Source organism: Bombina bombina, chromosome 2 (assembly GCF_027579735.1).
Source record: "Bombina bombina isolate aBomBom1 chromosome 2, aBomBom1.pri, whole genome shotgun sequence".
Classification (NCBI taxonomy): domain Eukaryota; kingdom Metazoa; phylum Chordata; class Amphibia; order Anura; family Bombinatoridae; genus Bombina; species Bombina bombina.
Window position 1 is genome coordinate 379,524,485 of NC_069500.1, and position 15,542 is coordinate 379,540,026.

At 37.9% G+C, this 15,542-nt stretch overlaps 1 protein-coding gene across 1 annotated transcript in view; it reads left to right on the forward strand.

Annotated features, from left to right (window-relative positions):
• The window catches only part of TMEM132C (transmembrane protein 132C), a 563,570-nt gene extending 552,490 nt beyond the window's left edge, over positions 1-11,080 (forward strand). Inside the window, exon 10 of the mRNA XM_053699778.1 lies at positions 9,322-11,080. Coding sequence (XP_053555753.1) covers positions 9,322-10,491 — 1,170 coding nt within the window. The 3' untranslated portion in view covers positions 10,492-11,080. The remainder of the gene's footprint in view (positions 1-9,321) is intronic.
• The last annotated feature ends 4,462 nt before the right edge of the window (positions 11,081-15,542 follow it).

A 15,542-nucleotide genomic window follows, 5' to 3' on the forward strand; every position in this document is an offset into this window, starting at 1 on the left:
GAACAACCCCGTAATGATTGTTTTTTTACTAAATACAGAAATTGTAATGTGTAGGTGTATGTATAGTAAAATTGGCTTTTATAAAAGCTTAAATGGACAGTAAAGTCAAAATGTAACGTTCATGGTTTAGACAGTGCATGCAATTTTAACCAAATTTCCATTTTACTTACAGTATATTATCTAATTTGCCTTGCTGTCATGAGCAGCACTGCACTTCTGAGAGGTAAATGCTGGTTGGTGGCTGCGCATCTATGTCTTTGCCATTGGCTTATCCAATGTGTTCAGCTAGATCTAAGAAGTGCATTCCTGCTTCTTCAACAAATAATACCAAGGGATTGAAGCAAATTTAATAATAGAAGTCATTTGAAAAGTTGTTTAAAATTATATTCTCCATCTGAATCATGAAATATTTTTTTTTTATTTTTTTATGAAAATTGAGCAGTAGGACCAGCAATATAAAGCTTTATAGTGGAATATTATGTTGTTCTGTCATGCATGTTAGAAAAATCTGTTGGATAGATGATATATATATATATATATATATATATAGATAGATAAATAGAGATATTTCATGTAATTGGCAAGAGTCCATGAGCTAGTGACATATGGGATATACAATCCTACCAGGAGGGGCAAAGTTTCCCAAACCTCAAAATGCCTATAAATACACCCCTCACCACACCAACAATTCAGTTTTACAAACGTTGCCTCCTATGGAGGTGGTGAAGTAAGTTTGTGCTAAGATTTCTACGTTGATATGCGCTTCTCAGCATTGTTGAAGCCCGATTCCTCTCAGAGTACAGCGAATGTCAGAGGGACGTGAAGGGAGTATCACTTATTGAATACGATGATTTCCCTAACGGGGGTCTATTTCATAGGTTCTCTGTTATCGGTTGTAGAGATTCATCTCCTACCTCCCTTTTCAGATCGACGATATACTCTCAAATTTACCATTACCTCTACTAAAGAACTGTTTTAGTACTGGTTTGGCTATCTGCTATATGTGGATGGGTGTCTTTTGGTAAGTATGTTTTTATTACTTAAGACACTCTCAGCTATGGTTTGGCACTTTATGCAATTATATAAAGTTCTAAATATATGTATTGTACTTATATTTGCCATGAGTCAGGTTCATGTATTTCCTTCTGCAGACTGTCAGTTTCATATTTGGGAATGTAAACACTTTAAGAATTTTATTTCTTACCTGGGGTTTAGTCTTTTTTTCAATTTGACTACTTTTTTGCAATTGCGGGTGTTAGGCCCGCGGGTGCGTCAAATGCTAGACTTTATTGCGTCATTTTTGGCGTGAACTTTTTTTGGCGCGAAAAGATACGTTTATGATGCAACTTCGTCATTTCCGGCGTCATACGTGACGCCAAGACCTTTCACACGGCGGCGTCATTAGTGAAGCAAGTGTGTCATTTCCTTTCATTTTTTGACGCCAAAAATGTTTACGTTATGTTGTGCGTCATACTTGGCGCCAATTTTTTTTCATTATTTCAATACCCCATTGATGTTTGCTTCCTGCTTTCTTCTCTATCAAGAGGCCTATGCTTTTGCATTTTTTCCCATTCCTGAAACTGTAATTTAAGGAAATAGATAATTTGCTTTATATGTTGTTTTTTCTCTTACATTGAGCAAGATGTCCCAATCTGATCCTGTCTCTGAAGTTTCTGCTGGAACATTGCTGCCTGACATCGGTTTTACCAAAGCTAAGTGCATTTGTTGTAAAATTGTAGAAATTATTCCACCGAATGTCATTTGTAATAGTTGTCATGATAAACTTTTACATGCAGATAGTGTATCCATCAGTAATAGTACATTGCCGGTTGCAGTTCCTTCAACTTCTAATGTGCATGATATACCTGTAAATTTTAAAGAATTAGTTTCTGATTCTATTATGAAGGCTTTGGCCTCTAGTTATCAACGTATCTACCTCAAATACGCTGGAATTCCGCAGCGTATTTGGGGCGAGGCTGATTCGCCTTAGTTATCAAGCCCTAGATACCGGCAAAAGTAGAATTTTGTGACGTAAGCTTCGATCCGCCGGACTCAGTCCGACACAGATCGATTCTTACGTCACTCCAGATGTTCCGCACACAAGTGCGGCACAATCTGACTACTTTTGCTAGTTATCAAAAAACTAGCAGGTACGCTCGGCACTTTTCCGGCCCAGCGTACCTAGTTTTCAAACCACTGCCCTGGAGGCGGCGGATCCCATAGGAATTAATGGGAGTCTGACCATAGCGAAAGTTCATGTTCGCTGCTGCCAGACATCCCATTGATTCCTATGGGAGCTGTCTGCACCTAACACCCTAACATGTACCCCGAGTCTAAACGCCCCTAATCTGCCCCCCTACACTGCCGCAACTAAATAAATGTATTACCCCCTAAACCACCGCTCCCGGAGCCCACCGCCACTATACTAAATATGTTTACCCCTAAACCGCCGCTCCCGGTCCCCGCTGCAACTATAATATATGTATTAACCCCTAAACCGCCGCTCCCAGACCCCGCCGCCACCTACATTATACCTATTAACCCCTATCCTGACCCCCCTATCCCGTCGCCACCTATAATAAAGTTATTAACCCCTATCCTGCCGATCCCGGACCTCGTCGCAACTAAATAGTTTAACCCCTAAACTGCTGCTCCCAGACCCCGCCGCAACCTATATTAAACTTATTAACCCCTAATCTGTCCCCCCTACACCGTCGCCACCTATAATATGTTTATTAACCCCTATCCTGCCCCCCCTACACCGCCGCAACTATAATAAGTTTATTAACCCCTATCCTGCCCCCCCTACACCGCCGCAACTATAATAAATTTATTAACCCCTATCCTGCCCCCCCTACACCGCCGCAACTATAATAAATTTATTAACCCCTATCCTGCCCCCCTACACCGCCGCCACTATAATAAATTTATTAACCCCTATCCTGCCCCACCTACACGGCGGCAACTATAATAAGTTTATTAACCCCTATCCTGCCACCCCTACACCGTCGCCACCTATAAAAAGTTTATTAACCCCTATCCTGTCCCCCTCTACACCGCCGCCACTGTAATAAAATTATTAACCCCTAAACCTAAGTCTAACACTAACCCTAACACCCCCCTAACTTAAATATTAAGTAAATAAATCTAAATAATATTTCTCTTATTTAATAAATTAATCCTATTTAAAACTAAATACTTACCTTTAAAATAAACCCTAATATAACTACAATATAAATAATAATTATATTGTAGCTATTTTAGGATTTATTTTTATTTTACAGGCAAATTTCAATTTATTTTAACTAGGTACAATAGCTATTAAATAGTTATTAACTATTTAATAGCTACCTAGCTAAAATAAAGAGAAATTAACCTGTAAAATAAAAACTAACCTAAGTTACAATTACACCTAACACTACACTATACTTAAATAAATTAATCCTATTTAAAACTAAATACTTACCTGTAAAATAAACCCTAAGATAGCTGCAATATAATTAATAATTACATTGTAGCTATTTTTGGATTTATATTTATTTTACAGGTAACGTTGTATTTATTTTAGCTAGTTATAATAGTTATTAAATAGTTATTAACTATTTAATAACTACCTAGGTAAAAGAAATACAAAATTACCTGTAAAATAAATCCTAACCTAAGTTACAATTAAACCTAACACTACACTATCATTAAATTAATTAAATAAATTACCTACAAATAACTACAATTAAATTAAATTAAATAAACTAACTAAAGTACAAAAAATAAAAAAAGCTAAGTTACAAAAAAATAAAAAAAATAAGTTACAAACATTTAAAAAATATTACAACAATTTTAAGCTACTTACACCTCATCTAAGCCCCCTAATAAAATAACAAAGCCCCCCAAAATAAAAAAATGCCCTACCCTATTCTAAATTAAAAAAGTTCTAAAATTAAAATTGTAAAGCTCTTTTACCTTACCAGCCCTTAAAAGGGCCTTTTGCGGGGCATGCCCCAAAGAATTCTGCTCTTTTGCCTGTAAAAGAAAAATACAACCCCCCCAACATTAAAACCCACCACCCACATACCCCTAAACTAACCCAAACCCCCCTTAAATAAACCTAACACCACCCCCCTGAAGATCATCCTACCTTGAGTCGTCTTCAGCCAGCCAACCATCGATGGAACCGAAGAGGAGATCCGGAGCAGTAGAAGTCATCATCCAGGCGGGGCTGAAGAAGTCTTCCATCCGATGAAGTCATCATCCAGGCTGCGCTGAAGAAGTCTTCCATCCGATAGAAGTCTTCATCCAGGCGGCGTCTTCAATCTTCATCCATCCGGAGTGGAGCGGAGCCATCTTCAGACGAGCCGACGCGGAGCCATCCTCTTCTTCCCGACAACTAACGACGAATGGATATTCCTTTAAGGGACGTCATCCAAGATGGCATCCCTTCAATTCCGATTGGCTGATAGGATTCTATCATCCAATCGGAATTAAGGTAGGAAAAATCTGATTGGCTGATTGAATCAGCCAATCAGATTGAAGTTCAATCTGATTGGCTGATCCAATCAGCCAATCAGATTGAGCTTGCATTCTATTGGCTGTTCCGATCAGCCAATAGATTTATTTGGTTCTCAGTTGGATTCTATTATTTCAACTATCACTGGAGGAAAAGGAGTTTTTTTGCCTCAGGATAAAAAACCTAAGGGTAAATCTAAGGCTTCTAACCGTTTTCGTTCCTTTCGTCAGAATAAGGAACAAAAACTCAATCCTCCTCCCATGGAATCTGCTTCCAGTTGGAAGCCTTCCTCAAATTGGAATAAATCCAAGCCATTTAGGAAACCAAAGTTTGCCCCTAAGTCCGCATGAAGGTGCGGCCCTCATTCCAGCTCAGCTGGTAGGGGGCAGATTAAGGTTTTTCAAGGATTTTTGGATAAAATCTGTCCAAAATTATTGGATTCAGAGCATTGTCTCTCAAGGGTATCGAATAGGATTCAAAGTAAGACCTCCTGTGAGAAGATTTTTTCTTTCACACATTCCTGTAAATCCAGTAAAAGCTCAGGCTTTTCTGATGTGTGTTTCAGACCAGAGTCTTCAGGGGTAATCATGCCAGTTTCGTCTCAGGAACAAAGTTTGGGGTTTTATTCAAACCTATTCATTGTACCAAAGAAAGAAAATTTGTTCAGACCAGTTCTGGATCTGAAAATTTTTAATCATTATGTACCAACTTTCAAGATGGTGACTATAAGGACTATTCTGCCTTTTTTTCAGCAAGGACATTATATGTCCACAATAGACTTGCAGGATGCATACCTTCATATTCCGATTAATCCAGAACACTATCAGTTTCTGAGATTCTCTTTTCTAGACAAGCATTACCAATTTGTTGCTCTTCCATTTGGCTTAGCAACAGCTCGAAGAATCTTTTCAATGGTTCTGGATGCCCTACTATCTGTAATCAGAGAACAGGGTATTGTGGTGTTTCCTTATTTGGACGATATCTTGGTACTAGCTCAGTCTTTACATACTGCAGAATCTCACATGAATCAACTAGTGTTGTTTCTTCAGGGACATGGTTGGAGGATCAATTTACCAAAAAGTTTCTTGATTCCTCAGACAAGGGTCACCTTTTTAGGCTTCCAGATAGATTCAGTGTCCATGACTCTGTCTCTAACAGACAAGAGACGTTTAAAATTGGTCGCAGCATGTCGGCTCCTTCAGTCTCAGTCATTCCCTTCAGTGGCTATGTGCATGGAAGTTTTAGGTCTCATGACTGAAGCATCGGACGCAATCCCCTTTGCTCGTTTTCACATGAGACCTCTACAGCTTTGTATGCTGAATCAATGGTGCAGGGATTATACAAACATATCACAATTAATATCCTTGAATCCTAATGTATGACACTCTCTGACATGGTGGATAGATCACCATTGTTTGATTCAAGGGGCTTCTTTTGTTCGCCCAACCTGGACTGTGATCACAACAGATGCGAGTCTTTCAGGTTGGGGAGCTGTTTGGGGGTCTCTAACAGCACAAGGGGTTTGGAAATCTCAAGAGGCGAGATTACCAATAAATATTTTAGAACTCCGTTCTTCAGTTCTGGCCTCTACTAAAGAGAGAACCGTTCATTTGTTTTCAGACAGACAATATCACAACTGTGGCTTATGTCAATAATCAGGGTGGGACTCACAGTCCCCAAGCTATGAAAGAAGTATCTCGTATACTTGCTTGGGCGGATTCCAGCTCCTGTCTAATCTCTGCGGTGCATATCCCAGGTGTAGACAATTGGGAGGCGGATTATCTCAGCCGCCAGACTTTACATCCAGGGGAGTGGTCTCTCCATCCAGATGTGTTTTCTCAGATTGTTCAGATGTGGGGGCTTTCAGAGATAGATCTCATGGCCTCTCATCTAAACAAGAAACTTCCCAGATACCTGTCCAGGTCCAGGGATGTTCAGGTGGAAGCAGTGCATGCTCTGACAATTCCTTGGTGTTATCAACCTGCTTACATCTTCCCGCCTCTAGTTCTCCTTCCAAGAGTCATCTCCAAAATCATCATGGAACAGTCTTTTGTGTTGCTGGTGGCTCCAGCATGGCCACACAGGTTTTGGTATGCGGATCTGGTTCGGATGTCCAGTTGCCCGCCTTGGCCACTTCCGTTTTTCCATCAGGATCTCAAATCATTAAATTTAAAAAAGGTATGGAAATTGAACGCTTAGTTCTAGGTCATAGAGGTTTCTCTGATTCAGTGATTAATACTATGTTACAAGCTCGTAAATCTGTCTCTAGAAAGATTTATTATAGAGTTTGGAAGACTTACATTTCATGGTGTTCTTCTCATAAATTCTCCTGGCATTCTTTTAGAGTTCCTAGAATTTTGCAGTTTCTTCAGGATGGTTTGGATAAGGGTTTGTCTGCAAGTTCCTTGAAAGGACAAATCTCCGCTCTTTCTGTTTTATTTCACAGAAAGATTGCTATACTTCCTGATATTCACTGTTTTGTACAGGCTTTAGTTCATATTAAGCCTGTCATTAAGTCAATTTCTCCTCCTTGGAGTCTTACTTTGGTTCTGAGGGCTTTACAGGCTCCTCCATTTGAACCTATGCATTCTTTGGACATTAAACTACTTTCTTGGAAAGTGTTGTTCCTTTTGGCTATCTCTTCTGCTAGAAGAGTTTCTGAGCTATCTGATCTTTCTTGTGAGTCTCCTTTTCTGATTTTTCATCAGGATAAGGCAATTTTGTGAACTTCTTTTCAATTTTTACCTAAGGTTGTGAATTCTAACAACATTAGTAGAGAAATTGTTGTCCCTTCTTTATGTCCTAATCCTAAGAATTCTTTGGAGAGATCCTTATATTCTTTGGATGTGGTAAGAGCTTTGAAATATTATGTGGAAGCTACTAAAAATTTCAGGAAGACTTCCAGTCTATTTGTTTTATTTTCTGGTCCTAGGAAAGGTCAGAAAGCTTCTGCTATTTTCTTGGCTTCTTGGTTGAAACTTTTGATTCATCAAGCTTATTTGGAGTCGGGTCAAACACCACCTCAGAGAATTACAGCTCATTCTACTAGATCAGTCTCCACTTCATGGGCTTTTAAGAATGAAGCTTCAGTTGATCAGATTTGCAAAGCAGCCACTTGGTCCTCTTTGCATACATTTACTAAATTCTACCATTTTGATGTATTTGCTTCTTCGGAAGCAGTTTTTGGTAGAAAAGTTCTTCAGGCAGCTGTTTCAGTTTGATTCTTCTGCTTTTTGATTTAAGTTTTTTTCTTTCAAAAGTGAAAATAAACTTATTTTTGGGTTGTGGATTATTTTTTTAGTGGAATATGGCTGTTTTTGTTTTATTCCCTCCCTCTCTAGTGACTCTTGAGTGGAAGACTCCACATCTTGGGTATTGATATCCCATATGTCACTAGCTCATGGACTCTTGCCAATTACATGAAAGAAAACATAATTTATGTAAGAACTTACCTGATAAATTAATTTCTTTCATATTGGCAAGAGTCCATGAGGCCCACCCTTTTTATGGTGGTTATGATTTTTTGTATAAAGCACAATTATTTCCAAATATCCTTTGTTGATGCTTTCTACTCCTTTCTTTATCACCCCACTGCTTGGCTATTCGTTAAACTGAATTGTGGGTGTGGTGAGGGGTGTATTTATAGGCATTTTGAGGTTCGGGAAACTTTGCCCCTCCTGGTAGGATTGTATATCCCATATGTCACTAGCTCATGTACTCTTGCCAATATGAAAGAAATGAATTTATCAGGTAAGTTCTTACATAAATTATGTTATTCCATGCCATTGAATAAACAAAATATATAACTCCTCATGTAACATGGTTGGGTCAAACCTATTTCTGAGTTTTAAAATAGTTCAGTGGTTCTTGTGAATTCTGACACGATATATAAATAACATATTAATGTAAATATATTCTAACATTTTACAACATATATTTATTTAGAGGGATAACGTATTTGCTGAAGATTTTGCATCACGTATTACTAATTAAGAGATCTTGTGTAATAAATAGTGCTCTTTAAAAACATGAATGACTTCTAGATTTAGACTAGCTAGGGTTTCAAAAATATGATGAATGGAGCGCACTAATGGGCCTGGTTATATGTAGCATTATTATACATTTTGGATTATGTTTCCAGAGATATTGGGGTCTATCTATCAAGCTCCAAATGGAACTTGATGACCCGTGTTTCTGGCGAGTTTGCAGGCTCGCCAGAAACAGCAGTTATGAAGCAGCGGTCACAAAGACCGCTGCTCCATAACCTGTCTGCCTGCTCTGAGCAGAAGTACATACATCGCCGGAATTCAACCTGATCGAGTACGATCGGGTTGATTGACACCCCCCTGCTGGTGGCTGATTGGCTGCGAGTCTGCAGGGGGCGGTGTTGCACCAGCAGCTCTTGTGAGCTGCTGGTGCAATGCTGAATACGGGGGGCATATTGCTCTCCATATTCAGTGAAGTCTGGCGGACCTGATCCGCACTGTCTTATCAGGTCCACCAGACTTTGGTAAATAGAGGCCAGAGTCTTTCAATTTAAATAATTTATTAACTTTTATTTAAAATGATAACTATTATATATTCTTAAAACAGAGATTCTCAGTCAAGGTGAGGACAACCAGGAATTTCTCTGCTTTAGCTGCAGTTTTAATAAAAATTTGGAAGGTTATAAAGATTCCAGATTGATTATTGTTTCATACACCTTTGTCATTATTAAGATTTCTGTAGCATATAGTGAAAACATAAAGTTATCACAGGCAATCTTTTATTCTTTTGTTAATTAATGATAGTAACATCTGTATTTTCTTTATTTGTAGGAAGCTGTGATCAGCACATGGATACAGTTTAGTGATGGTTTGGTTACCCCTCTTGACATTTATGATTTCAAGGAATTTTCCATAACTGCTACATCATTAGATGGATCTGTTGTATCTACTCAACAAAGCAGTCTTTTAAGGTGGCCTACTATTCTAGCAGAAGGAGAGGGACAAGGACCATTGATCAAACTAGATATGATGATCTCAGAGGCTTGCCAGAAATCAAAGAGGAAAAGTATTCTTGCAGTGGGATATGGCCACATAAAAGTAAAGTTTGGTCAAAATGATGCCAATTCACAAGTTGGAAGAGAGTATGGTGGGGAGGAAATTGAAAACCATACTAGTGACCGAAGGCAGAAGGTGTCAGACAACGAACGCTATGGTAATGATGGGAGGTTTGATGAGTCTTCTCAAGATCGAGATAAAAGTTCTATTCGTAAAGGAAGTACTACAGCTAGATCAGTATTAAATAGAGTCGATGGGAGCAGACTTTCTGATGATGGTCATCTACAAAACATCCCAATAGATTTTACCAATTTTCCTGCACAGGTAGATTTGCCAAAGAGCACTGAAGAATTGGAAGACAATGATCTTATGCATGCACCTAGAGGATTGAGCGATCTTGAGATTGGAATGTATGCTTTGCTAGGTGTATTCTGTCTTGCTATACTAGTCTTCCTAATTAATTGTGCAACATTTGCCCTCAAATACAGACACAAGCAATTGCCTATGGAAGGGCAAGCTAATATGACCCACTCACATGACTGGGTTTGGCTAGGCAATGAGACAGAGCTGCTAGAAAGTACACCAGAAATTTCACCACAACAGGATGAACATACTACTATTATTGACAGGGGACCAACATTGGAAGATACAAACCATATTTTCAATGGCAACACTCAGAAAAACGTGCAGAGTCAAATACACCGGTCAGCCGAACAAACAGATAAGGTTTTGAAAGACAAAAAAAATGAACCTTTGCATTCCCCAACTTCAAAGAGGAAACGAGTAAAATTCACTACATTTACCACCATTCCCGCTGATGATAGTTGCCCAACTGTCAACTCTATATTGACAGGAAATGAGGATGATATTAAATGGGTATGTCAGGATATGGACCTAGGAGAGTCAGAGGATCTCAGAAACTATATACAGAAGTACAAAGAATAATTAGAACTCTTAAGTGGTTAATTATATTTAACCACTATTTGATGCCTTCACTTTTATAGGTTATGCTTAGAAGAAAAAAACACTGATATTCTCCAAGAGCAGTCTCTTCAATGATATATGAAGATGCCAAATTGTGTATAGTTTTTAAATCAAGCGTCTGCACACAGTAGAGGAACTTTATCTGAAAAGAACTGAGGGAGAAACCTTGATTGAATTTTGGCATATGCAAAGTGAAAATATCAATTAAAATGCATATGAGCATCACACATTGGAGGTACCAAAAATGGTTTGTAAAATATAAATGACATATTGAAAAAAATGCTTTATATTTCTAATAAAATGTAATAAAGACATAATACATATTCATTTCACATTTTAGCCAATCAGCTATGCCCACTTCATTTTACAAATCAATTGATAAGGGAAAACACTTATTTCTGCCTACAGTTCATACTGGCTAAAGGGACATTGTACTATTTGTTTTTCATTGTGTCATCAAAAATAAGACATTGAAAAATCTATTGCATCTTTTTGTATTTGAAAAGAAAAATATGGATGTTTCTATGTTCAATAAAACATCTTTTACTTAGTAGGCTCATGGAGAGTTATCCCTCTTCAGTAATAGACCTGTGGGTATTTTCAGATTCTGTCGAGGAGTATTGATACTATTTATATAGCAGGGCACACAAACATACAATTTTTGCAATATTCAGATCAAGTTAAAAATATTTTTTTATGAAAAATATAGTTTAAATATTTTAAAGATCTCGCTTCTTATGCATCAGTTTTATTGAGTACAATATCCCTTTAAGTAAATTGTACATTAAAAGGATATTAAACAGCCCAAGATATTAATAGCAACTGTTTAATTACATGCAGTAAAACAACTTTGCAATATACTTATATTGTGGGCTTTCCAATTCATGTTAACATGGAAGTGCAGACACAGCTATATTCCACACTATCATTGGTTGCACACTCTAGTAAGCCATTTATACCTATTCCTAAATTGCCTCAGCAGAAAAGTTAACCTAAATTAAAAAATAGCGGTGTCCACTGCTTTATGTAGATTAAACTATTACCCTTAGTTTTTCAATATTTAAACAACTAAAATAATTTTCAAAATACATGTACAAATTATATTCAGGCTAATCTTTGCTCTGAATACATCAGTCAAGAAAATATTTATTTAGTGTTTACTTTCCTTTTAAATATCAAGCGAATTTCAGGATTGAGTCAAATATAATGGTCTAGATTACAAGTGGTGCACAATCAAGAGCTCAGGGTGCATTATTTGTTTAGCGACCTTGCACAAAGTATAACGCACAATCTGGTATTACAAGTGGATGGTTAAATATTTTAACTAAAGCATCTTATTATTGCTCAACTGTTATGGACCCATACTGGATAGCGCTCATTGCACTCGTATTACAGTAGTGAGTTAGGTGTTGTGCTTGAGTGCAATCCAAAATACTGCTGTACAATTTGGCAGTTTTTAAGACTAATTTTAAGGTTACCTGAGAGTTGCTGAGTAGGAACCCACTTGCAGGCATATAGCACTCTCTTCCATACACACCCTGAAGTGGGACAGGTCTGCTAGAGAGGTAGTAGACACAAGGGCTTGTAAGTAGTGCCAGGGAATATCCAAAGCCAGAGTCAAGAGGCACCAAGGTCTAACCAGAAGATCCATTAATCAAAGAGGTACAGGAGGGCAAAGGCAGCAGGCAAGGTCAGAAGAAGGCCAAGGTCATCAACTTTTGGACTGTCTGCCAGACATCAAATCAGCATGGTAAAAGCAAAGAACAGTCAAAGTCCAGGCCAAGGTTAAACCAGAATCAGTCCAATCAGGCAAAAGGAGTAGGTAGGATCAAATCCAAAATGGAAAGCCAGAGGTCAGGGAGCCAGAAGATAACAGTAAACAAAGGGCTAGAAGCAGGTAGGATGAACTACAGAGCCAGGAACACCAACAAGTGTATCTGGGAGCAGGGGATACTAATGACTTGTCACTAGAATAACTAAGCAAGTTCTGGGGGATTTCAAAGGAATTTATAGCAAAGCGTGTTATGTCATTATGAGGTATATGCATACCCACTGGAAAATCCTTTAAATATTTGTACATTCTTAAGCGTGCAAGTGTAAGCATGCCCCCAAATTCAGGCTGAGAGAGAAAGACATAGTATAGTGCAGCCAATACTAACTTCAGCATTAGCACAGCTGACCCGACTTACAAGATAGCACACCTGAACTTAGAAGTGATAGCGTGGTGGAAACGGTACCTGGAGTTAGTTCAGTAGGACCTGTCTTTAGTAATAGCATGCCTGGACTAGGTAGTGCGGAGAAAACTGAAAAATCCAACTCACTTGCTTAGTAACACTGTGCGCCCACAAAGGTAAGATAAATTATAGCGCTTACATCATTATTAAAAGTATAACACAGAACTACAGGAAGAACTCTACCACTTGTGCACCACCAGATTAGTGCACCCTCAGCTTAGTGCTTGTGCAATATCTTACATGAATCTTACATAGCACCCCTTAGAAGCCTATTATGTGAGGGATTTACAGCACCTGTGTTATCCAACATGCAGATTTTAGTGAGCCCTAGACTAATGTTCAAGTTCTTACGCTATGAGTGTGAAGCTGCTAAAATTGTTGTGCTCCACATATAATCTAGGTCTTTAGGTGTTTTTTTAATAGGCTGTACTTTAATAATTATTTTTTTCTAATATAATCAAAGATTAAAAAAAATCCCTTCATTATGTATTATCTCATTTATGGTGTATGTGAAGATATTCTAATGGAATTCACTGGAACAGTTTGGAATAGTAAAAGAAAAACACTAAAAAAAAAAGTTTATTTAACCTTATGAGATTCCAAGTGCAGAGTAATGCATTTCTAAACAATCTATTAGCCAAGGAATAAAAGCTGTTTTTAATTGACTTTGAGACAAAAAACAGCATGCCTCTTAATTCTCATTGATCTTTTAATAGGCAATATCTTACTTTCCAATTATCAGGTTGCTTTCGGGCAGATGCACTTTTATACTTTATAGTCTCACATTAAAACACAGAAGTCAATCAGTATGAGTTTAGAACAATAGCATATTCCCACAGTTTGCTAAAACTTAAATTACCATCTCATGCCCCTTAATCTGTAAGAATTTCTCAGACTTTTTTTTTCTGTTAATGAGTGTAAACAATGGTAAGAGGCATATGATCTACACCGTGGAAGCTGACCTTTATATATGTTATGTTTATATGTGCTTTGCTGGTTCCTAGCATCTCCAGTACTGGAATTTATATACTGTGATAGAAAATAATTATAAGGAATGTCTGAAGACTCAACACCAATCTATGGGATAAATACGTTCATTAAAGAAAGGTATCTACAAAAAGCTGAGAACCAGTTAGCCACATTGGGTATTAACAAAACTTAGACTTACTTCCGACTCACCGCAACATTTCCTGAATTCCTATATTTTGTATTAGGTAACAGCTTAAGAGATATTGGAACTTTTGAATCACAATATTTGATTGGGGCTGTACCCATTGTAAACTTACTTTGCACACAAATAAGGGAAATGTGTTGATCATTTTGAATTGGTTCACTTTGAAAATGTACCTTTCAGATATATCATTAAAAAAGTATTATATTTGTCACATACATTTACAACTCGGCAAAAGCTTTAGAAGAAAATGTATATTTCTCCAACATAGGTGTGTCCGGTCCACGGCGTCATCCTTACTTGTGGGATATTCTCTTCCCCAACAGGAAATGGCAAAGAGCCCAGCAAAGCTGGTCACATGATCCCTCCTAGGCTCCGCCTACCCCAGTCATTCTCTTTGCCGTTGCACAGGCAACATCTCCACGGAGATGGTTAAGAGTTTTTTGGTGTTTAAATGTAGTTTTTATCCTTCAATCAAGTGTTTGTTATTTTAAAATAGTGCTGGTATGTACTATTTACTCTGAAACAGAAAAGAGATGAAGATTTCTGTTTGTAAGAGGAAGATGATTTTAGCAAACGTTACTAAAATCGATGGCTGTTTCCACACAGGACTGTTGAGATGAAGTAACTTCAGTTGGGGGAAACAGTTGGCAGACTTTTCTGCTTGAGGTATGACTGGCCACATTTCTAACAAGACTATGTAATGCTGGAAGGCTGTCATTTCCCCTATGGGGACCGGTAAGCCATTTTCTTAGATTAAGTAAAAGAATAAAGGGCTTCATAAGGGCTTAAAAAACTGGTAGACATTTTTCTGGGCTAAAACGATTACTTTGCTAAGCATATTTTGCAGATTATAACTCTAAATAGTTATTATAATCTTGGGGATTGTTTTAAAAAAACGGCAGGCACTGTATTGGACACCTTTTTCAAATGGGGGCCTTTTCTAGTCATAGGCTGAGCCTCATTTTCGCGCCACTAATGCGCAGTTGTTTTTGGAGAGCAAGGCATGCAGATGCATGTGTGAGGAGCTAAGAACCACTGAAAAAGCTTATAGAAGGCGTCATTTGGTATCGTATTCCCCTCTGGGCTTGGTTGGGTCTCAGCAAAGCAGATTCCTGGGACTGTATAGGGGTTAAATGTAAAAACGGCTCCGGTTCCGTTATTTTAAGGGTTAAAGCTTTCAAATTTGGTGTGCAATACTTTTAAGGCTTTAAGACACTGTGGTGAAATTTTGAAGAATTTTGAACAATTCCTTCATACTTTTTCACATATTCAGTAATAAAGTGTGTTCAGTTTAAAATTTAAAGTGACAGTAACGGTTTTATTTTAAAACGTTTTTTGTGCTTTGTTGACAAGTTTAAGCCTGTTTAACATGTCTGAACCATCAGATAAGCGATGTTCTATATGTATGAAAACCAAGGTTTCTCCCCATTTAAATTTATGTGATGATTGTGCCATAGTGTCCAAACAAAGTAGGGACAATGATGCCACAGATAATGATATTGCCCAAGATGATTCCTCAAATGAGGGGAGTAAGCATGATACTGCATCATCCCCTTCTGTGTCTACACCAGTTTTGCCCACACAAGAGGCCCCTAGTACATCTA